Source organism: Podarcis melisellensis, assembly GCF_964234715.1.
Source record: "Podarcis melisellensis genome assembly, chromosome: 2".
Taxonomy (NCBI): domain Eukaryota; kingdom Metazoa; phylum Chordata; class Lepidosauria; order Squamata; family Lacertidae; genus Podarcis; species Podarcis melisellensis.
Window position 1 is genome coordinate 2,899,724 of NC_138529.1, and position 21,987 is coordinate 2,921,710.

General features: G+C 45.5%; 1 protein-coding gene across 3 annotated transcripts in view; it reads right to left on the reverse strand.

The window, feature by feature from the left end:
- COL5A3 (collagen type V alpha 3 chain) overlaps positions 1 to 21,987 on the reverse strand; it is a 119,089-nt gene that overhangs the window by 31,716 nt on the left and 65,386 nt on the right. For all 3 annotated transcript variants that reach the window (XM_081898090.1, XM_081898089.1, XM_081898091.1), the window contains 12 exons: positions 16,114 to 16,158; positions 15,326 to 15,379; positions 12,840 to 12,884; positions 11,935 to 11,988; positions 11,602 to 11,709; positions 10,483 to 10,536; positions 10,340 to 10,393; positions 9,523 to 9,567; positions 4,995 to 5,048; positions 3,964 to 4,008; positions 3,591 to 3,644; positions 2,044 to 2,097 (listed from right to left, as the gene is read on the reverse strand). In XM_081898090.1, the coding sequence (XP_081754216.1) occupies positions 2,044 to 2,097; positions 3,591 to 3,644; positions 3,964 to 4,008; positions 4,995 to 5,048; positions 9,523 to 9,567; positions 10,340 to 10,393; positions 10,483 to 10,536; positions 11,602 to 11,709; positions 11,935 to 11,988; positions 12,840 to 12,884; positions 15,326 to 15,379; positions 16,114 to 16,158 (666 nt within the window). The remainder of the gene's footprint in view (positions 1 to 2,043; positions 2,098 to 3,590; positions 3,645 to 3,963; positions 4,009 to 4,994; positions 5,049 to 9,522; positions 9,568 to 10,339; positions 10,394 to 10,482; positions 10,537 to 11,601; positions 11,710 to 11,934; positions 11,989 to 12,839; positions 12,885 to 15,325; positions 15,380 to 16,113; positions 16,159 to 21,987) is intronic.

Consider the following 21,987-nt stretch of genomic DNA (forward strand, 5'->3'; position numbering starts at 1 on the left):
GGTTTCTCTGGCCACGCTGGGTGGGTCCCAACAGAATATTAAAAACACAATAAAACATCAAACATTAAAAACTTCCCTAAACAGGGCTGCCTTCAGATGTCTTCTAAAAGTCAGATAGTTGTTTATTTCCTTGACATCTGATGGGAGGGCATTCCACTACTAAGAAGGCACCTGCGCACCTGGGCCTTCAGGGGCACAGTTACCCCATTCAGGACAAAGGAGTCCTACACACCTGCCCACCCCATCTCCCCAAAAGAGTATTTCTGTCTTGTCAGGATTCAACTTCAATCCATTAGCCACCATCCATCCTCCAACTGCCTCCAGACACTCACACAGGACCTTCACCGCCTTCACTGATTCTGATTCAAAAGAGATGTAGAGATGGGTATCATCCGCATACTGATGAACACCCAGCCCAAACCCCCTGATGATCTCTCCCAGCAGCTTCATATAGATGTTAAAAAGCATGGGGGAGAGGCAACCACCCCCTCAATCACCTTGCCCAAGAATAGAAGATTTAAGACTGGACGATTTTTGGCCATATTGGCTGGGTCCAAAGATGTATTTTTAAGAATTGGTTTAATGACCACCTCTTTCAGTGGGTCTGGGAAGGCTCCCTCACAGAGGGAAGCATTCACCACCCCACAGAGCCCATCGCCCAGCCCTTCCCGGCTCACTTTTATGAGCCAGGATGAGCAAGGAGACAGGTGGTCGGTTTCACTCGTCCAAGCAGCCTGTCCACGTCCTCAAAGGAAACAGATTGATCCCATGCAACCGACTAGAAAGGACTCTATCCTTCTCCCACCCCGGTCTTGCTCCCACGATAGAGTCTACCTCTTTCTGAATTTGAGTGACTTTATCTGCAAAAAAACTTTGCAAAATCATTGCAGGAGATCTTGGGGTCCTTTCTGGGCCCTGAGGGCAAAGGTAGTTCTGATAAATTGCGAACCACCTGAAAGAGTCCCCTGCTGCTGTTTTCTGCAGATGCAGCTGAGGCGGTAAAGAAGGTCCTCTTTGCTGTCACTATCGCCACTTGGTAGGCTGGTGTGTGGTCCAATTCAGAATGAGTTTTCTGCCACCGGCACTCTAGCCATCTCAGCAGTTGTTTCATCGCCCTCAGCCCTGGAGAAAACCACGGGGCTGTCCGGGCTCCATGCAATCAGAGAGGGCACCTCAGAGCCAGACAGTCGATAGCCCTGGTTAACTCCGCATTCCAGCGGGCCACCAGGGAATCAGCTGAAAGGCCATCAACATGGAATAAAACATCCCCTACCACTCTCTGGAAACCATTTGGATACATTAAGTGGCAGGGGCGGGCCATTTGAATCAGTTCGCCTACGGGGAGGGGAAATGAAGGTCAGGATCCAAAGAAATGGCACCAAGCAAGGAGTCCCATGTAGATCTCAATCATGGCCACTCATCCATTCAAAAAATGGAACATTTGCTGAGTTTGTTAAGGCACTGCCAAACAACTGCTTGATGTGCCCAGCACATGTGAGCCAGTGTGGTGTAGTGGTTAAGAGCGGTAGACTCCTAATCTGGGGAACCGGGTTCGCGTCTCCGCTCCTACACATGCAGCTGCTGGGTGACCTTGGGCCAGTCACACTTCTTTGAAGTCTCTCAGCCCCGCTCACCTCACAGAGTGTTTGTTGTGGGGGAGGAAGGGAAAGGAGAATGTTAGCCGCTTTGAGACTCCTGAAGGGGAGTGAAAGGCGGGATATCAAATCCAAACTCTTCTTCTTCTTCTACAGTTGCCTCACCATTCCCATTACTAAACAGAGGTTCAGCTGTTGCCCGATCAGCTAGTTTTGTTCACTTGGAAACTGTATCTTGTTTTACTTTGCTCCAGCAACAAAGTGGAAGGCACTGTGGAGAGCCAGCAGTGGCATGCAAAGCCCATTAAGAGAAAAGGGTGGAGGCTCTCGTGCTGGCCAAGAAGAGCGTTTGAGGTTACAGGGAAAGAACACTTGGAATGTATGGCCTTTGCCTAGAGCCCCCAAATGACTAGAACCAACTCTGCACTGTGCTCGAAATGATACTCACCGGCTCACCACGCTGACCTGGATGTCCTGGTAAACCATCCTTCCCAGCAGGGCCCTACAAGCAGCAGGAGTTAAAAGAAAACTCTCAGATGGCCAGGAGGAATCCTTTACCCAAGAATCCCTCCTTAGACAGCTGCAGGCACACTCCAAACACACATCAGAAAGTTTGAATAAGTGTGCAAAAGGTTTATGTCATAGGACTCAGTCTGGTCTACAACTGCCCTTCATGGTACTGTCTACAATACTTTTTGTCTTTTGGTATGAGATTGTTGTGAAACTATGTAACCCATTTCACAATGCAACACATGTTGGGCAGCCTGTGCTGAGGCAGATTAATAAAACCAATGCAATAAAGTAATAAAAACCTGTGAGAAAGATTAGCAGTTGGGAAACATTTCAAGCCTATGAAAACCAGATCATGTGTCCTCCAAAAGCAGACAAGGATTGTGCTCTTTCAAGTGCTCTGATCAAGAACATGGGAGGAGAGGGGAAGGCAGTGAAACATGAAGACAACCCAGCTGGACAGCTCCCCAGTCTAAACGCCAGAGAGCAGAGAGGGGAATAAGACAGCTCGGGCAGGGTTCTTTTAACTGAGATCTAATATGATCAGCCACCTGGTACTCTCCATGAATCTTCAAAATGGACATTGCAATTTTGTGATAGAAACATGCCTCACAATTTATGTTGGTTCCCCCCTCCCCCATCTCTTTCATACAGTTAGAAGTTGCAGGTAAAATTCATTTTGTCAGAATGTATTGCCTGTGGCAACAACAAAGGGGGGTGGGGGGAGATTTCAATTTGAACAAATTTCTTCAGAACTGTTGAACAGAAATTCACCTTAGATATCAGAAGCTTAGATATCAAAAGGTAACACTGCCATGACCATGAACAGACACAAGCCCATGTTGCAAAATGTGGCAATCTACAAAAATGCAAACGCAACATGCTGGCTAATAACTGTTAGCAAATATATAATAAGTATGATGTCATTCAAAATATAAGAATAAGCCACTTCAAAATAATATATATATCATACAACACTTCTCACAAAATATACAAGTAACTGCAAGTTGTTATATGTATCACAGTCAAACAAAGACTATATATATATATATATATATAGACTGGCTTTAAAAGCATTTTTCCTATAGGAGAAGTGAGGCAGGGACTGGCTTCTTAAGATTCCTGAGGAGTACCTCCAAGAAATAATTAGTTTTCCCCTCCCAATACTACAGTCAAAACCTCAAAGGCAAAGGGAGTCATTCTGGCTGTCACCACAGGCTCCTCCCCCCTTTGCCCTCACATACTTGGGTCCTATCTTGCAAAGGACACAATATTATCTCAGGCTGTTTCCATAGCAGATGCTTAAACTGGGTTTTGCTTTCTTTGCACTTCTAATTCAAGTGTCAGCCTAAAACAGCTGGACTGTACATTTTTCTTCCACAAGGCACTCTTGTGTTTGAACGCCTCATGGGACGACCGTCCCCTACCAACACCATGTTTCCAGACAAGTAGGAACTTGGGCCTGGGGGTCTGTGGGATACTTACAGGTGGGCCCTTGGGGCCTGGGAATCCATTAGGGCCCTGTGGACCGGAGGGACCCTGAGGAAAGAGAAGGGGAAACGTGATTGTGAGAGGTTTTCTCCATCTTCCTTGCCTTGCCTTTGAGCTCCTCCTGCCCATGACTATCACTGAACCTCTTAGACCTCATTGGTGGCATTTGTATTCTTCAATTCAGCTTTTGTTCTTCCCACCCACTGCAGCATGGGTCTGTTACCTAGAGTAAAACCTCACCCTCCACAACTCTGGTGGCATCTAAGACACCATCATAGCTTCTTTGGTCAAAGCAGGAAACTGGACTCTGCTGATATCACCCTCTCCAGGGTTCCTTCCCTTGCACTGACCTGATTCCTCAGCTTACCTTTTCCCCAACAATTCCTGGGGCTCCATCGTGGCCTGAATCACCCTGTGGGAAGAAAGCATTGTTGAGGGGTGGCAGAAAAAGATCCCAGCTTTTGATTGCAATAAATGTTGGTGACTAGCATGTAAAGTGGTCTTAGAGGAATAAGGTTGAAGAGGCAGCATTAAGAAACTCTCATCCAGTGGGGGCACAATCAGGACTAGAAATTCATGTGAGTCAAGTAATTCATTCAGATGGCTGACTTGGTGCAGAGTTCCTGCGACTATTCGATTTTGAATAGCACGTTTGAATGCTCTTCCATATCAAAATCTTACTCCCTGAGGGAAAAGCAGCAAGTTGGGGAGAGGGTTGTGGTAACTGAGTGTATGGTCTAACATTCTTGTTTTCTTTGTTCATAAATAACCTATAGAATCATAGAATTGTAGAGTTGGAAGGGTTCCCCAGGGTCATCTAGTCCAACCCCCTGCAATGCAGGAATCTCAGCTAATGCATCCATGACAGAGGGCCATCCAAGACCTGCTTTAAAAACCTCCATTGAAGGAGAGTCCACCACCTTCCATCCCATGGTCAAACAGCTCTTACCCTCAAAAAGTTCTTCATTTAAATTAACATCATTTAAAAGGAAACTGCACTGTAAGCAAGAAACTGACACAGCAAAAAGAAGCAGTAATCATGGCTAAACCACCCAAAGGATGTACAAGTGATTTCAACAATAGCCTGTGGTGAAACAGTAGTCTCTAGTGAACAGCACTGCCTCTTAGTAGTAGTGAAATTACATAACTTAGAGATTGGGCGGGGGGGGGGGTAGAGGGGAGAACAAAAGGTTTGAAGACAGCTTGGCCTCAGGGCTGTTCCTTAGAAAATATTCTAGGCAGAGCCTAAAAAGGTCCTGTTATGAGATCAGTGGAAGCCAACACGTAAATTATGTAGATGAGAATAGTGTTGTGCTCCAATGGAGAGCACTGGGCACAGGTGAACAAACAGAGGTCACAGAGAAATGGACAACATGCACAGCATAAATACAGACATACCTTTGGTCCTGGTTTTCCTGTGGGTCCTGGCAAACCACGTTCACCTGGAAGACCCTAGAAAGGGAGAAATGACACTAATTGCATAGCCTGGTAAATGCCACGTGGGGGCTGTGCCAGACTTGGGAGGTCCCACATGATTTAGAGTGATGATATTGAGCGACCAGACTGGGTATTTCCAGAAGACATTATCTCTCACTGTCATTACAGCACTTGCATGCTAAACTAGGAATGCAGGAGGTTAACTGAGTGAATTGCAACTTTTTTGGGGGGAGGGTATAGCATGTCACGTGATCATGACTTCAGGCACAAGCCCCTGCCTGAATTATGGACCAAAGTGACAGAAATAGGTGACTTGCTGCAGGATGAGAGGTGTTAGAGCAGGGGTCAGCAAGGTTTGCCTTGCCTGGGCCGGTTCACTCCAGCGGAGATCCCTCCGTGAGCCAGATCACAAGTGCGCCCACAATTTCCAGGGTCTGTGCAGACGTGTTTTTCAGAGTCTGCACATGCGCAGGTGCAATTTTTGGCACCAAGGAAGCGAGTCCCCATGCTGTGCTGCACCGGCTTAGCACCGCAAGCCGGGACTCGCTGAGTGGGCGGCTCGTGGGTTAAATGACTCCCGTGGGCTGCTTGTGACCCATGGGCCTTAGGGTGCCTTAGGGGGCCTTAGAGTGTAAGGATTGCAGGCAGATGTGCACAAAAGGCAAGGTTTCTCCTTTCAGAACTGGTATCTTCACCAGAACAGAGATGAAATGACATCCAAATCCAAAGTGAAGTAACATTTCAAGATTTTAAAGTAATCTTTTAGAATGTCATGTTTGTGTGTTCAAATTTCACACTGAAAGTAGACTTAGAAGTTCTTTTAAAGAATCATAGTGGGTTTTAAGGTAATAATGGTATTAACTCACCAAATTCAACTTTACTTAGAGTCAATTTGGAGGAAGCTGGAGGAAGTACCAATTAATTTGATAAATCAAATATTTTACACATTATCACTTACCCCCCCCCCCCAAACCACTCTAAAAGCTTCCATAATTGAAAAAATGAAGACTGGGAAGAAAATTCAAATGCGAATATAAATTCAAATACCCATGAGCAAATTCAAACCAGGAGGATTTGATTTAGAATTTCAGCTCTATAGTGGACAGCCCCCGATAACATCTGCATTCATTAGAACACCATGGCTCCAAGTGGATGGATGGGAAATGTTGACTGGTTATGTTAGTGCAATTTTAGATGAGCATCAAACTTTAGAGCAGGGTGAAAAATGACAGCAAAGTAATTTTTTGTTAGCGTCTATGTATTTGAAATTAAGCAGCCACCTCCCCCCCCCCAGCTCCGCATCAGCACAGGGAAGTGTCTGAGTCAATCGTACCCAGCCCTGAGTTCTTGGTTGCAGAGACCTATGCTAAGCTTACAGGGCGAAGTTGTTCTGCCTATTCTTGAACCTCAGCTCTCTTCCATGTGGGCATTGTAAGGTCCCCAATTCAGAGGAGGCAGCTTGGGCAATCTGTCTTTCCTCCATCCTCCTTATACTGAGCTCTCAGGAATTCTAAGACTAGGGCAAAGAAAGATGGTATAAATATCTGATATGATATATGAGGGATGGAAAGGGTGCTGAAGGCCCCTGAACTTGAACGAGGCAGTGGGGCAGCCACTCCTGAAACAACTCTTCCTGGATTCAGAGGTTTCTTCCATGTCCTGCCTGGTTGGCCACTCTCCTTCTGGGGGCAAGGTGCTTGAGAAAAGGGCAGGCAGTTCAGCTGCAGGCCTTTTTCAGGGAAACTGATTGTCAGAACTCATTTCAATCTGGATTCAGGTCTGTTTTTTACCCTGATGACCTTCTCCAGGAAGGATGGCAGGGGTGTCCCTGTCAAGACTCCTAACTCAGCTGCTTTTGATACTGTTGGTAAGGTATTCTCCTGGATTGTATCCATGGGCTGCAGCGCGGAAGCACTGTCTCCCATTGGCTTGACCCTCGCTTGCCAGGGAAGCCAGGGAGTTGCAGAGTCACGTTCAGCGATGGTGCCTCAGGCCCTTGGCAGCTGAACGGAGGGCGCTGTAAGCCACCATCTTATCCTGAAGGCTGTTTAACAGCTATATGGCCACTTGAGAAGGTCACCTGCTATCCTCTTCAGTTGCCTGCACTGCTCTAAATGAGGGATTTTAATTGTATTTTTCTTATTCTTTCTTTATTTGTAGCAGTACATTTACTGCATTTTGATTCTGTAATTTCTGTAAATTGCTGGGGGTTACACAGGATATTCATTTTTTCTGAATAAACATCACAGAAGATGGCAGTAACCATATTTAGCTCTGGTCCTTGCCATTACCCATCACATTTTAAAAAGTTCATTTTATTTGAATGATTTCTAGGCCACCCTCCTAGCAAATGCCCTCTCATGGCAGTTTACATTAGTAGAATAAAACAAAAGATCAGTGCTATAGTATCAAAGTTAAAACATTTCATAAGACAGCTTTCATAAAATTAATTGAAACAGGCAATAAGAACAATGTGAAACCAACAGTTTAAAACCAGCAGCAATATAAAACACTAATAAAGCTCAGCATCTTAATTAAAAGCAGCTCAGAATAAATGGCTTTTCAAGACCAATTTAAAAGCCAGCACTGAAGGGGCCCAACATATTTCTGTCCTACTTTTCTTATCAGTATTTTCACATCATTGTAATTGTTTTTTTCAGTAAGTAATTGTATGTTCAGGTGGCATGGTGCTTAAATACAGGAATACAGGTGCTTAAATACAGGAAATTGGCCAACTTGGATCTGTATCAATCAAATGATTGATCAGTAGAGATAGAGATAGATAGAGCGCTCCAGTGGAGTAAAATGACAGGCCTTGGGAGTGGTGTCCCTCCCTTGCCCCCATTTGTGGAAAGCTCTCCCGGGGGAAACTTGCCTGGCACCACAATATGTTTTTTAGGCATTAGTCCAATACATTTTTATTCCCTCAGGCATTCAGTAGCTTAGTTTGTCTCTGCTGTGGTGCTCCTCTTTTTTTAAATGTATTTTTATTAAATATTTTCTTGATTTACAAAGGTATGTGCAATCTCTCTCTCTCATATTTTTCCCCCCTGTAACTTTTTTTTTTACCAATCGGATTCATTTGTTGAGACCTTAGAAAGAACAGGGGGAAAGAGGTGGAGGGCAGGAAAGATGGGTGGGGGTGGGGTCAGGTGGTGATGTTTCTATTTTACTTAATATATGTGGGGTTTTGTGTCAGCGTTGCTTGTGCAGGTTCTCTGCTGTTCACTTGTGTTCCTTTGATGGTGAGAGAGGTTGGGGTTGGCCTAGGGTGTGGCTGTTCATTTATGGTTGGCTGTGGTGGTCTTTGTTTTCATGTGTGAGTGGGGTGTTAGCCATATTGAGTTGTATGCTGTTGGTGGTTTTTTGTCATTGTCTTGTTGGGCTGTGTATGTGATAAAGGGGAGCCATACAGGGTGGAAGGCTGTTAGTTTCTGTTTGTGCCACTGTGCAGTGCTTTGAGTCACAAGACTCTGTTTACATTCCAGAGACATTCCAGACTGTTGGAAGTCTCACGGAGACAGATATGATGTTTACTGGTTTCCTGTTACTTTGTGTTCCATGTGCTCTCTGCTTTCACAGAGAGAGCATGCTTATTCCTTTTCTGTCTGCATAATTAGAAATAAAATGCTCTTTGCAATGTAGCTCATACTATCTCGGCTCCTTCCCTGCGTGCTGGATACTCTGCGTAATGGGGGAATGTGCTTGGAGCCTCATCAAAGACTCAGGTCGTTAATCACGTCGGAGGACTCGACCGACCGGAAGAGTTGATCGGTCGAACGCAAGTCTGACAAAGGCGTCTTCTTCTATTTGCCCCCATGTCAGTTTCAGTTTATTGGTTAATTTTTCTAGTAAGGCTGTTTCCCATACTTGGAGCTCTACTGGTTTGTTGGGGGGGGGAGGCTGTGGCTCCCTCGGTAGGCACGCCAGACATCCCGGTGGTGCTGGCAGCAGTGGAGGCAGAAGTGGTGGGGTCTGGGCTCCTTTCTCTCCTTCCCCTCCTGCTTCTGTGCTGGCTCTGAGGTCCTCCTGAACTCGGAGCTCCGGGTGGCTGGGTGCCCTTGGTCCCGGTTTAGTCAAGGTCATGGGGGGGGCTTGCTGTTTGCTCCGGGTGCCCCCAGTTCCTCTCTGGTATTGGTGCTGGTAACAACACCAGTGGTGCTGGCAGCAGAAGTTCCAGCAGCCCAGGAGCCAGCCAGGTAGCTTTGTAAGTTCTGGCTGGCTTCAGGAGCTGCCCGTTGCCGTGGCGTCCGCCATGCTGCCTTAACCGGAAGTTCCCTGGTGCTAATCTTTTAGTGAGGTGGGGTAGGTCTTGTTCAATGCATTGTGTTGTTGGATGAACATATTATGATTTTTGAATTGTTCACTGTTTCAAATTGTCTGGTTTTAAATCTATTTTTTCTGTTTGTATTTTATCTTGTTATGCTACTTTGAGAACTTTTTGAACAAAGCAACTAAAAGAGGTTGATAACAATAAAAATAAGCTCACCGGGGGACCCCGTTGTCCCGTCTGCCCAGCCTGGCCAGCTTTGCCCTGTGAAACATAAAGAGAAACAGAAGATGAGACAGAAAAGTAGGGCACCCATACATGCTCTCATTACGGAGATGGCACCATGCCTCAGCACTTTGGTCATCCAGAGGCCTTGTCACTCTAGGACGCTCCACTCACCAGAGTTAATAAGGCAAAGGAGTCCTGTCTTGCCCAGAGATGCTGTCTTCCTTTCAGCTCCAATTCATCTCTTGATTACGCAAACTAGAGATGGAGACCCTATTGCCCTGCAGAGGTTGTCAGTCTGCAACTCGCATCATCACTCACCAATGTGAGGGATGATGGGAGGCCAAGTTTGGAAGGGGTGAGTTAGCTCAGATGCAGACTTGCACCTGAAAATCTTGACGTAGTAGTACCTCGGGTTAAGAACTTTACCTCAGGATGAGAACAGAAATCACACGCCGGCGGCAGCGGGAGGCCCCATTAGCTAAAGTGGTACCTCAGACTAAGAACGGTTTCAGGTTAAGAACAGACCTCTGGAACGAATTAAGTTCGTAACCAGAGGTACTAATGTAGTGGTCTTTCCTTCATCTGGCTCTGCCATGCCACTCTCTTAATCTCATTGGCTTCTCTTTTCTTTGGTATCTCACAACTTCTCATGAGGCAAGTCAATCAAAAAATCAAGTTTCCCTTAAAAAAGCTCAGGAACTTACTTTTTGAAATGTGGCAGCCCTACCATACCTACAAACCCTGGATGTACCTTCCATTCACATGGCACTTTCCAGATGTGGCCCCTGTTTCCCATGGCTCCACTCACCCGTTTGCCTTTTTCTCCAATGAGGCCCAGAGGCCCTGGAAATCCAGTTGAGCCCTGCAGGAAAACCACACCGTCTCAGTAAAGCAGATGACGAGCGGGGACATGTCATCCTTCCTTTACCTCAGAAATCTCCTCATACTCACCTTAGGTCCCTGGCGTCCAGGGTATCCTGGTAGGCCTGGCACCCCCAATTTGCCCTGCAAAAATAGAAGATCAAAGTCTTAAAGTGCCCTAGCATGTGGGGGGCCACGGGGATGGTGACTTCAAGGAGCAAAATTATGAGAGGACCGCAACCAGGCACCCCCACAACAGGTTGCCGAGGGAGCTCCTGCCACCTTCTGGAGCCACACAGAAGCAAGCCATGCCTGGGCCGGGCCCTCAACCTTCATCCTTTGGGGCTGGGGCAGTGCCTCCTTCTTGGACGCCTGGCCAGAGGCGCTGATTCTCCTGGCCTGCGAGGCGGCAAGGTCCGGGGAACGCTGGGTGCCAGTGGGAGCCGTGGCCCAGGCCCAGGCCAGGGAGGAGGAGGCTGCGGTGGGGGCTGAGCCACGGTACTGCGGAAGGAGCAGTGGCAGCTCCACTTGGCACTCCTGGCACTGGCCTCCCCAGCAGAGAGGGGTCATGGCCAGCAGGCAACAGTGGGCAATGCAAGGGCAGCCCTGAGCTCTCCTAGCATGGATGCCCACCAGTGTGCCCCCCACATGCCTTGCCACTGCCACCTACATGCCACCCAGCCAGGTCAAGGGGGAGGGGGCCATGGCCGACCACCCAGGAGGGAGGGAGGGAGGCAGGAAAGGGCCCAAGGGGGGAAAGGGCCCCCTGGTGTGCACCTCCATCCCAGCTGCCCCACCAGGGGGCTCAACACTTTCCCCACCCCAGGCACCGGGAACCCATGCAAAAGAGGACTAGACAAGTCATTGAAAGTGGGTAGAGAAGAGAACTGGGTGCAAAGTAGTGTGAACCCAGCGTAAAGCAACTAGCTACCTATTCCCAGGTAAGATCCTCCCCCTATTTTGTGGGCAGGTGGTCCCTCCCCCTACCTGGCCTGATCACCTTGGCAACGCCTCCCCAGGTGGGATTGGGCAACTGGCTGAGGTAGGCGGAGACCTCCAGGTATCCCACCTGGGGAAGGTGAAGCCATGGCTGTGCTAATGGTGCCCCAGGGGGCTGAGCGCGACCAAGCAAAGGGCGCCCCCCATTTAATGTGGGGAGCAGTCACTCCTAAAATTAGACACAGGGAGGGTGATGGGGCAATGACTCACCTTCTCACCAGCTGGCCCTGAAGAACCAGTTTCCCCCACAGGTCCTGCCTGCCCTTTCAGCCCCTCAGGGCCATCCTCACCACGTACACCCAATGGGCCAGCATCACCCTGTCAGAAATAAAAAAAGGGTGGTTGTAGCAGAATCAGGGGGTAAAAATATTGGGAGGTCAGAGATTTACAGATTCCCCAGTACAAGAACTGGAGTCATTTAGGAAAATGATGCAGGTAAGCATACATTAGCTTGCTTTACAAATGTGTTAAACTGTGTGATTAGCACACTCAAAGTTCTCAAACGTACAGAACCATTAGCATATGAGGAAGGGTATCGCTCACCCGGTCACCTTTTGGCCCCATGTCACCCTTGAAACCAGGAAATCCATCTTCTCCCTATAAAGAGACAACAGGTAGCTGGAGCAGTAGAAGTGCCCAGGTCTCTAACTTTGGCACTGAGGTGTGGCATCAAGAAGCATACATATTCACACTACCAGTGTCCACAACTTCTCTGCTGTACTAGCTGCCCAATTTGGGTGATGCTCAGAGAGCCTTCCCTTTTACCTTTTACCAAAACCTCCCCTTACAATCCTTGCCAACACCACAAACCCTCCAAAGGACCCAAATGGAAGTGGAGGGCTGAGCCACACAACTGCTCCTGGAGGAGGACTGGGAAGTGTTGGAATATTCCAGTTTTCTGAGAGGGTGAGGGGTCCCTCTCAGGATCTGAGTAGCCAGAGACTGGTACAAATGGCCTGTATTAGGCCAATTAGCTGGCAAACCTGCTAGCAGAACTACTAACTCAAATTTACTTGCAAAATTTTGAATGCAGCTTCTCCTGAACATCCTCACTTTTCCCAGTTACAAATTGTTGGCAATTATAAGAATTTTAGAAAACAAAGAAGATGTTAAATTTGGCAGGTAGATACTTAACACCATCACTTTATAATTCATCAGGAAGAAATAAAATCTCAGCTTGTTTAAAAAAGAACACTCCAGTGAGCAACCTGGCCGCTGAATTCTGCACTAGCTGAAGTTTCCAGCCCTACATATAACACACCGCAGTAATCTAACCTTGAGGTTACCAGAGCATAGACAACCCAGATTATTCCCCAGATTAAACTTCCATAATTTGTTACATGGCGTACAACAAGTGGAGAAAGCAGGAACAGACAAGTTGTATCCACAGATTAGAAGAAATCCATGAGATCTGTTGTCTGAAATAGATCCCTCACCTAAAAACTCACCTTCTCACCTTTGCTACCTTTGAGGCCCCTCATGCCAAATGCCCCCTGCGGAAACATGGAAAGGTACAACAGTGTTAGCCAGAAGAATTAAAAAATAGCATCAAGCGTTTACAAATTATTTATTTATTTGACAATAGATGCATATTGTTAAAGAAAAAACCATTTGAATGATTTGACACATTTGATTAAAAAATAGAAATAGCTGCTATTCACAAGCCTTAGTCCAATAATCCACTAACCTTAGTCTAAAAATAAAGTACCAGTATTCCTGACAAAACATGTAAATTAGATTTTCCGTATATCTTACTACACCAGTACATGATTTAACAACAAAAATTATTTCAGCCAAAGAGTCATAAATCTGCCAACCCGCTCTGATCTGAAACGAATCGGTTAATTTAACCATACAGACTGTGCCCCAGCCTTAGTGAACCAGTCATGCACATTGGCATGTGCCAATGGCATGTGTTGTAAGCAATAGGTATACAGGCTGCACTTAGAGTACCATCTCTCTGACATCTGTCGGTATTGCATCCTTACTAGGTAAAAAAAGGATGGTTAAACCCAGTCAAAGGTGACTATGGGATTGTGGTACTCCTCCTGCTTCAGGCCGAGGGAGCTGGCGTTTGTCCACAGACAGCTTTCCGGGTCATGTGGCCAGCATGACTAAACCGCTTCTGGCACAACAGGACACCGTGACGAAAACCAGAGCACATGGAAACATTTACCTTCCCGCTGCAGTGGTATCTATTTATCTACTCACACTGGTGTGCTTTCGAACTGCTAGGTTGACAGAAGCTGGGACAAAGCAATGGGAGCTCACTGATCAGCAAGCCAAAGAGGCTCGGTGGTTTAGACCACAGCACCACCTGTGTCCCTGCATCCTTATTACAACCAACAAAGAAGACCAGTGGGTCTACTGGCAGAATATATGCCATAATTGTTTCAATTTCTTTAACAATATCAATCCAGAAATTTGTTTTATTTTAAGACAGTACCAGAAAATATTTAAGATGTGTGTGTTAGGCATCTTACATCTCCAACACTAACCATTTTATACATACAGTGAAGATGTTTTGATGTTAAATAAGATCTAAAAATCATTTTATAGAATCTTCCTTCAAGGTTAACAACGACCCATTCTGCCACACCCATCTCCATGTATTTGTTGGCATTTCAAATTCACTGAGTCTTCCTAAAGAGCCACACTCAGTAATTAAGGTATGAATACTGTTTCTAAATTGCAAATATTGGATGGGCAGGTTTTACAGCTTCAGAGATGATAGAGATATTAAAACAGCTGATCAATTCTTAACAAAAAAAATCCACTATCATCTTATACAAATGTTTATTAGCAGCAAACCAATTTGATACACAGATTATTAAAGGAGGAGTGGAATAAAGATTTGAGATTTCGGTCTTGACCAAGCAATGGGAAAATGTATTAAGTTCTATAACAAGGGTGTCTCTGGACTTTAAACTAAGAGTCAAGCAACAAACAGTATTGTTCAGAACTTACTGGACTCCATTATGTCTGGCAGACGTAATAAAGAGATGATCAACATGACTGTACAGAATAATCTTAAATTTGCAGAGGAAAATATCACTTTGAATTATATACCCAATTATTTACCCAGTAAATGGAATCTAACAAAGGGGCAACTCTACATTAAATAGAGATTTTTGAACTACTCTGGGTCTTTCACCAAAAACATCTACAAAAACCTTTAGCCAGTTGTAGAAGATTTAAGTAAATTCCCAAAGGTAAATTCAAAAATAAAATTATTATTTTTGACATCATCATTTTTAGACTGCTGTTTCCCCAACAATTTCCCCAACTATGAAGTAATTAATTGTGACCAATACACAATTTTCCCCTTAAGCTATTTGCTTATGTTCAAGGCTAGCTCTTCAGATTTTGCATGGTTGCTCTATTTGTTTACAAATAGTGTGACATCATCTGTATATCAGCTAATTTAAAATTCTTCTGACCAATTTTAGCTACATTATTTGTAGCATTTGATGTAATAATTTCCATTAAAGGTTCAATAAATAATGCAAACTAAATAGTGGGGATTGTGGCTTGTATTAAAGATGCAGTACCAATGGATGCTCTTGTACCTCTTTTAAAACAAAATAAGTGCAAATTAACTCAATTTATGGAATGTGCGCAGAGAGAGCTCAAAAGAGCACTGTGTTGATAATGCCAAGGTTGCAGGTTTGATCCCCATATGGCCAGTTGCATATTCCTGCATTGCAGCGGGTTGGACTAGATGAGCCGCAGGGTCCCTTCCAACTCTACAATTCTATGATGATTCAGTAATTCTTGCTTGTAATGGCATTGGTTTTCGTTAGCTTTACTTCCAAGACTGCAGCTGTAAATTGAGGATCCAGTAGCATGTGGCAGTGTGGTGGGGGGAGAAAACCCAGCCGTGATTCTCATTCTGGGTTAAAGAACTTGGTAAAAGGAGGCAACAAGGACCTACCTTGACTCCACGGGGACCTGGGTAGCCTATTGGACCTGCTGCACCAGACAGACCCTGGAGGAAAAAAGGTTGCTCTTTTTTTTCAATCAGTCTCTCTTATTGGCATAGAGAGGACACAAAAATTTATAAGTCAAAGCATTAAATTGGATATTCATAAAAGGAGATACTTTAAGATAGAACTAATACATGCAAGATTTAAGTCTTATAGTGATATCATTTCATGGTATATCTCAGAAATTTTGCTACATTCTCCATGATGTCATGCCTCAACTGTTCAGAAGAGAGGAAACTGTGGAGAAATCAGAGCAATTTAACCTTAAATATTTGTCACAAATTTTTGTGTAAAACAGGCAGTAAAATAAGACATGCAATGGTTTTGACTTGTGTTTTACCACAAGGACAAGGACTTTCTGAATATGGGCTTTTTGAGAATCTTCCCTGCAGAACTGCAGTCGGCATGTTGCAAGGGAGAAAGCTCTGTGTTGGTGGGGATCATACAGGTGATGTAAACATGGAGTGGCCTCAACAGAGAGCAAGGTTTTTTTGCTGCACTACTAAGATTTTGGAATTCAGTCTCTAGAAATCTGTGCTTAATTGTTTGAAATGCTTCTAACAGTGGGAGCATAAGCAATGAGATAGATTTTTTTAAAGATGCATCCCAAAACATTTCTTGGAGACACTAATATTAAAATGACCTAGTTTATACTACGTCTGAGTTTTTAGCATGGAGGAAGAGACCAAGGGACAATCTTCAGGTCCCTCCATAGCATGTAGACTCAGGCTTTTACCTGTGCTCCTTTCTCCCCAGCTGGCCCTTCTCTTCCAGGATGACCCTGAAAAGAAACGTAGAAGACACCCATGAAAGATACAGCTGCTCGAAGAGGTGATGCCTGATTAAAGATACTGCAGCCCTCAACAAAGAGCCATTGAACATGGAATATGCTCCCCCCCCCCCCCCACAAAAAATAGCTTTCCCTCCTGGCTGCTCCTGCTTTTGCTTATGAACACATGTAAGCAGGGGGCAGGTGGGGTGGGCATCAGCAATCGTGTACTTTTAGTTGGCTGGTTTTTCTTCCATGGCTGTTAAAGAAATACTGGGAAATGTGGAAAAAGAAATGGAATCTATTAATACTTAAGAAAATGTATAATACTTCAGAAAAACTACTTCTCGAAGGATGTGTGGGTATGGTAAGAGCTTGAACCAGGTTTGATAAAAGGTAAAAAGGTAAAGGATCCCTGGATGGTTTAATCAAAGGCAACTATGGGGTGCAGCGCTCATCGCGTTTTTCAGGCCGAGGGAGCTGGTGTTTGTCCGCAGACAGTTTTCTGGGTCATGTGGCCAGCATGACTAACCCACTTCTGGTGCAGCAAAACACTGTGGTGGAAGCAAGAGCATATGGAAATGTTGTTTACCTTTCTGCTGCAGTGGTACCTATTTACCGGTATCTACTTACACTGGTATGCTTTCAAACTGCTAGGCTGGCAGAAGCTCGGACAGAGCAACGGGAGCTCACCCCCTCACTCAGATTCGTACCGCCGACCTTCTGATCGGCAAGTCAGTGGTTTAGACCACAGCACCACCTGCGTCCCTACCAGGTTCAGTGCTGATAGTTCAACCCTGATTCCCCCCCACCCCACAGCATTAACATAGATCTCTCTGTGGGTTTCGTTCCATCCCGATCAATGCAGGTTGGTTTTCTTCTTTAGTGATCACTCGTAGCCAAGTAAGATTGTCTTCCATAAACACGGTTTTAAAAGTGAGTCCGTAAGTGACTGTGGAGGCCAATTCTGGATCCACATGTCCTTCCACAGCGGGGACATAGGTTTCTGGGTGGGAGGTGGTCATGGTGAGGGTTTGCCAAGCGTGCCTTCCTCTTAACGTGTTTCTCCCTTTTGTCCTGAGTTTGAGCGTCTTCAAAACCCATGACCATCTCCAGTTGGAGCGCTCGCAGGCCATTGTTTCCCAGTTGTCAGTGTTTATACTACATTTTTAAAGATTTGCCTTGAGAGAGTCTTGGAACCTCTTTTGTTGGCCACCAGCATTACGTTTACCATTTTTAAGTTCAGAATAGAGTAGTTGCTTTGGAAGACTATAATCAGGTATTCGCACAACATGACCAGTCCAACGAAGTTGATGTTGAAGAATCATTGCTTCAACACTGCTGATCTTTTCTTCTTTCAGTACACTGGCATTAGTTTGCCTGTCTTCCCAAGTGATGTGTAAAAATTTCTGGAGACATTGTTGATGGAATCTTTCGAGGAGTTGGAGATGGCGTTTATAAGTGGTCCACATTTCACAAGCATACAATAAGGTTGGTAGTACACTAGCTTTGTAAACAAGCATTTTGGTTTTCCTGCGAATGTCCCAGTTCTCAAACATTCTGCACTTCAATTGGGAGAAAGCCGTACTCACAGATCTCAGGCGATGCTGGATTTCAGCATCAGTGTCGGCCCTTGTGGAAGGGTAACTGCCCAGGTAGGAGAAGTGACCAACATTTTCCAACATTACACCATTGAGTTGGATTTGTGGCGCAGCAGAAGGGTTGTTTTGTGCTTGTTGGTGCAGCACTTTGGTTTTTTGACTATTGAGCAATAGGCCAAGCTTTTCGTAAGCTTCTGCAAAGATATTTAGGATGGTTTGGAGGTCATCTTCTGAGTATGCACACACTACGTTGTCATCAGCATATTGAAGCTCTATGACAGAAGTTACAGTAACCTTACTCTTTGCTTTCAGCTTGCTCAGATTAAAGAACTTTCCAGCTGTTCAATATACGATTTCTACTCCAGAGGGGAGTTTCCCTTCGGCAAAGTGTAGGATCATGGCAATGAAAATAATGAATAGAGTTGGGGCAATAAAACAACCTTGTTTAACACCTGATCGCACTTTGAATTGTTTACTTTGAGAGCCATTGTTATCTGCGATTGTTGCTGTCATATTATCATGGAGGAACTGGATGATGTTCACAAATTTATCTGAGCAGCCAATTTTCAGAAGGAGAGTCCACAGGGCATTACAATTTACAGTGTCAAATGCCTTAGTCAGGTCGTATACAGGGGTTGGTTTTGCTTTCTGCATTTTTCTTAAAGCTGTCGGTTGGTAAAATCATGTCCACTGACCCCCTAGAAGGTCTAAAACCATTTTGGGATTCAGGAAGGTCCACCTCAGATATTGTTAATAGATGGTTTGCTAAGATCCTTGCAAGAATTTTGCTGGCTGCAGCTAATAAAGAGATGCCTTGATAGTTTCCACAATCCATTCTGTTACCTTTTTAAAAGAGATTGATAATTTTGGCATCCCTAAAGTCTGCTGGGATCTCCTCTCTCTCTGATTTTTTTGCTGAGCTTGTGAAGTTGTTGTGCAAGTTCGATTCCGCCCACTTTGAAGACTTTGGCAGGTATCCCATCAGGTCTGCTGGCTTTGTTGTTTTTCATTTGGTTAATAGCTGTACACAGCTCTCCCGATTTGGAAATACTGCATGCTCATCTCTAATTTGTTTTTGCAGAATTTGTGAGAGGACCTCAGCAGCTATGGGGCAGATGCAATTAAGGAGATGCTGGAAATGTTCTTTCCAGCACAGTACAATAGCTTATCTTTTAGAAGTATGGTACCATCTGTTGAGCGTAGGGGACATATGCCATAGAATCATAGAGTTGGAAGAGACCACAAGGGCCATCGAGTCCAAGCCCCTGCCAAGCAGGAAACACCATAATTTATGATTTATTGGCCCATAGACGGTCTTTGTGTCTTTAAAGAAACTCTGTGCATCATGAGTGTTGACTAAGTGCTGGATCTCTTGAACTTTTTTTTATCCACCAGGTGTTCTTTAGTTGTTTGGTTCTTCTTTAATTTCAGCCTTAGCATTGGCATAGGTTTTTTTCTTAGTGGAGCAGTTTCTATCTCTTTGCCAGATATGAAAGGCCTTCATTTTCTTGTCAATAATGCATTCAATCTCACTGTCATTCTCATCAAACCAGTCCTGGTGTTTCTTGGTTTGGTATCCAATACTATGTTCACAGACTGCAATAATGGATGTTTTTAGCTTGGTCCAGTGTTCCTTGCTGTTATCAGGGAACTCCAAAAGCAGATGGTCCTTAAGAGTCATTTGAAAGTAATCCCGCTTAATAGGATCTTGAAGGGCTTGAGTGTTCATTTTGCACTTTGGTTTCCTTCCTTGAAGCCTGTGTTGAGGTATAATCTTGATAGCCATTGTGGAGCGCATTAATCGGTGATCTGTCCAGCAATTATAGGCACTCATCATAGCTCTGGTAAGGAGCACATCATGGTGATCTTCAGCTCGGACAATTACAAAGTCTCAGAGGTGCCAGTGGTTTGACCGGGGGTGCCTCCAAGATGTTTTATTGTTTTTTGTCTAAAGAGTCTGTTGGTAATAACAAGGTTGTGTGCTGCGCATATCGTCAAAAGTAAGATTCCATTCTGGTTGCTGTTGCCAATTCCTTCTTTTCTAATAGTCCCAGGCAGGGGCATAGGAAGGGAGGTGCGGGGGGGGGGGTGGTCCACCCCAGGTGTCATCCCTGAGGGAGTGACAAAATGGCACACCACGGAGGCAGCACTTACCGCGGGGCCTGCAGCACGCCTGAGCCATGAATCTCCCCTGGGACTGACGTGGTGGCTTGGGGCCCCACATTGTCCAAAATGGCAGCGTGGGTCTTGCATCCACCAGGCAGACTCCCGTGGGCAGCTCGCTGTGCTGCCCCCCTGGGTGGATCACCGCAGTGTTCCTGTGTCTCGCCCCTGCCGCTCCAGGTGCCAGAGCAGCTAGCTGCACCCCTGGTCCCAGGCCACAGATTGAAATTTTGCCCAACTCTTGCATTACATTCACCCAGGATGATAATTTTATGTGTCTTAGGTGTCTCTGATAGGATGGTATCCAGCTGAGAGTAAAAATTTTCTTTAATGTCTTCATCCAGTGTTGGTGCATAATGGCTTAAAATAGTAGACTGTTAGTTTTTATTCAAAGGGTTGAAAGTCACTCATTCATGCCAGTAGGGACTTCTGACAAGAGCCTCACAAGATCGTTTGTATTTTACGTTCTTGTTCAGGTAGACCTTTCCAGAAGAATGTGTAGCCATCTTTTTCTTCCTTCAGTTGTCCCTCATCTGCTCTTCGAGTTTCTTGAAGCACTGCAATATCAGTGTTAAAACGTCACAGCTCTCCTGCAATGATGGCAGTTCTGCATTCGGGATGCTCATTATCTGTGTTATCCAACAAAGTCTGTATATTCCATGTTCCAAAATTCAGTTGTCCTTTACGACCGCTGGGTGCACCCTACTGGGTGCAGTAATCCAGTCAGGGGGAAAGGGGAGGCAGACTATACTTAGGGCACCTTTTCTAGCCCCTCCCCCTTTTGGGGGTGAGCAGAGTGGATCCTAAGTAGGGCTGCTCAGTCATGGATACAGCTGCCAAGCTGCTCAACTGCTTCATTCCTTGAGTCAGAGTGACTGAATCTGTATCCACTGCCCAGGTGCCGGTTCATGACTAGGGGCTTCCATTTTCATGGTCTTGCCCCGTTACCATTTGCCGATCACCATGGGACTTTTTGGGGTTTGGGATGGGTTTTTGGAAGAGGCTTGTGTGTAAATTTGTTTTACGTGTGTAGATCCTATTCCAATGGCATGAAGATCATTACAACCGGTAGATTTTAATCTGCTGCAGCCTTCATCCGCCTACACAGCTGTTGTAACATACCACTTGTTATCACATCCACCTGTTCTGCTGTTCAGGACTTTTTGGATCATTCTTTGCCTAGCTCCTCCCTTTGACCTTACCTCTTTGGGTGACCCGGCTGGGAGTACAAATTCCCGACGGCTTTGCTCACAAGGGTCATAGGAACGTGCAAGCCCACTCACCACAACAATGCGATGATCCCGCGAGTGAGAACGCAGGTTGGTACATTAGTGTGAACTGTTACGTTATTGAAGCAATGCTGCTGCAAAGTGCTAGCTTGAAAAGTAAACATGATGGGAATGTTGAGACTGCCCATGGGAAACAGATGGACAGTCAATTCACAGTGCGAAGCACCGGAATTAGCTCAGAGTGTAGTATGAGCTCTTCCGTTTGTTCCTGTCCAGGAAGTACAGGAAGTGTGTGTCACTACACTGCTGGAGTTTGAAGAGAGCAGTCATGTTTTTTGTAATGCTGCAAAGACAGAAATAAAGGCATGTAAATACGTTTCTGTCTATCTCTTTTCCCTGCCAAGGGGCAGGAAAGAGGGGGGGTGTTCTTCTCACGTTTGAGAAGAATCGCCGATCGAGACCTAGCCTGCGCTTGCTGGGGAATGCAGCCAGGGAGGTCAACAGGGAATCAAGCCGGGTGCCTGGCATTGTTGCCAGTTTCTCCTGATATAGGCTTGAATTCCCGACCCTACTTTTATGTTCTGAGTTGAATAGGATCCAAAACCTACCAAACTCAGCCTGCCCCCCACCTAGCCCCCACCTGCCTGCCTTCCTGTTTACAACTGGTCCAGAGTTTGACACTGCCTGCCAGCTCCTTAGTCTAAAGGCTCATCCACACTTCCACTTGCTCCAAGCCTAGAAAGCACAAATCCAAGCAGTTTTCTGCTGTCCCATGCTTTCTAGGCAGAAGTCTGAATGGTTTTCCATTTGCCCGCCGCTTTCCCCAGGAAAACCTGTTCTTTGCCACT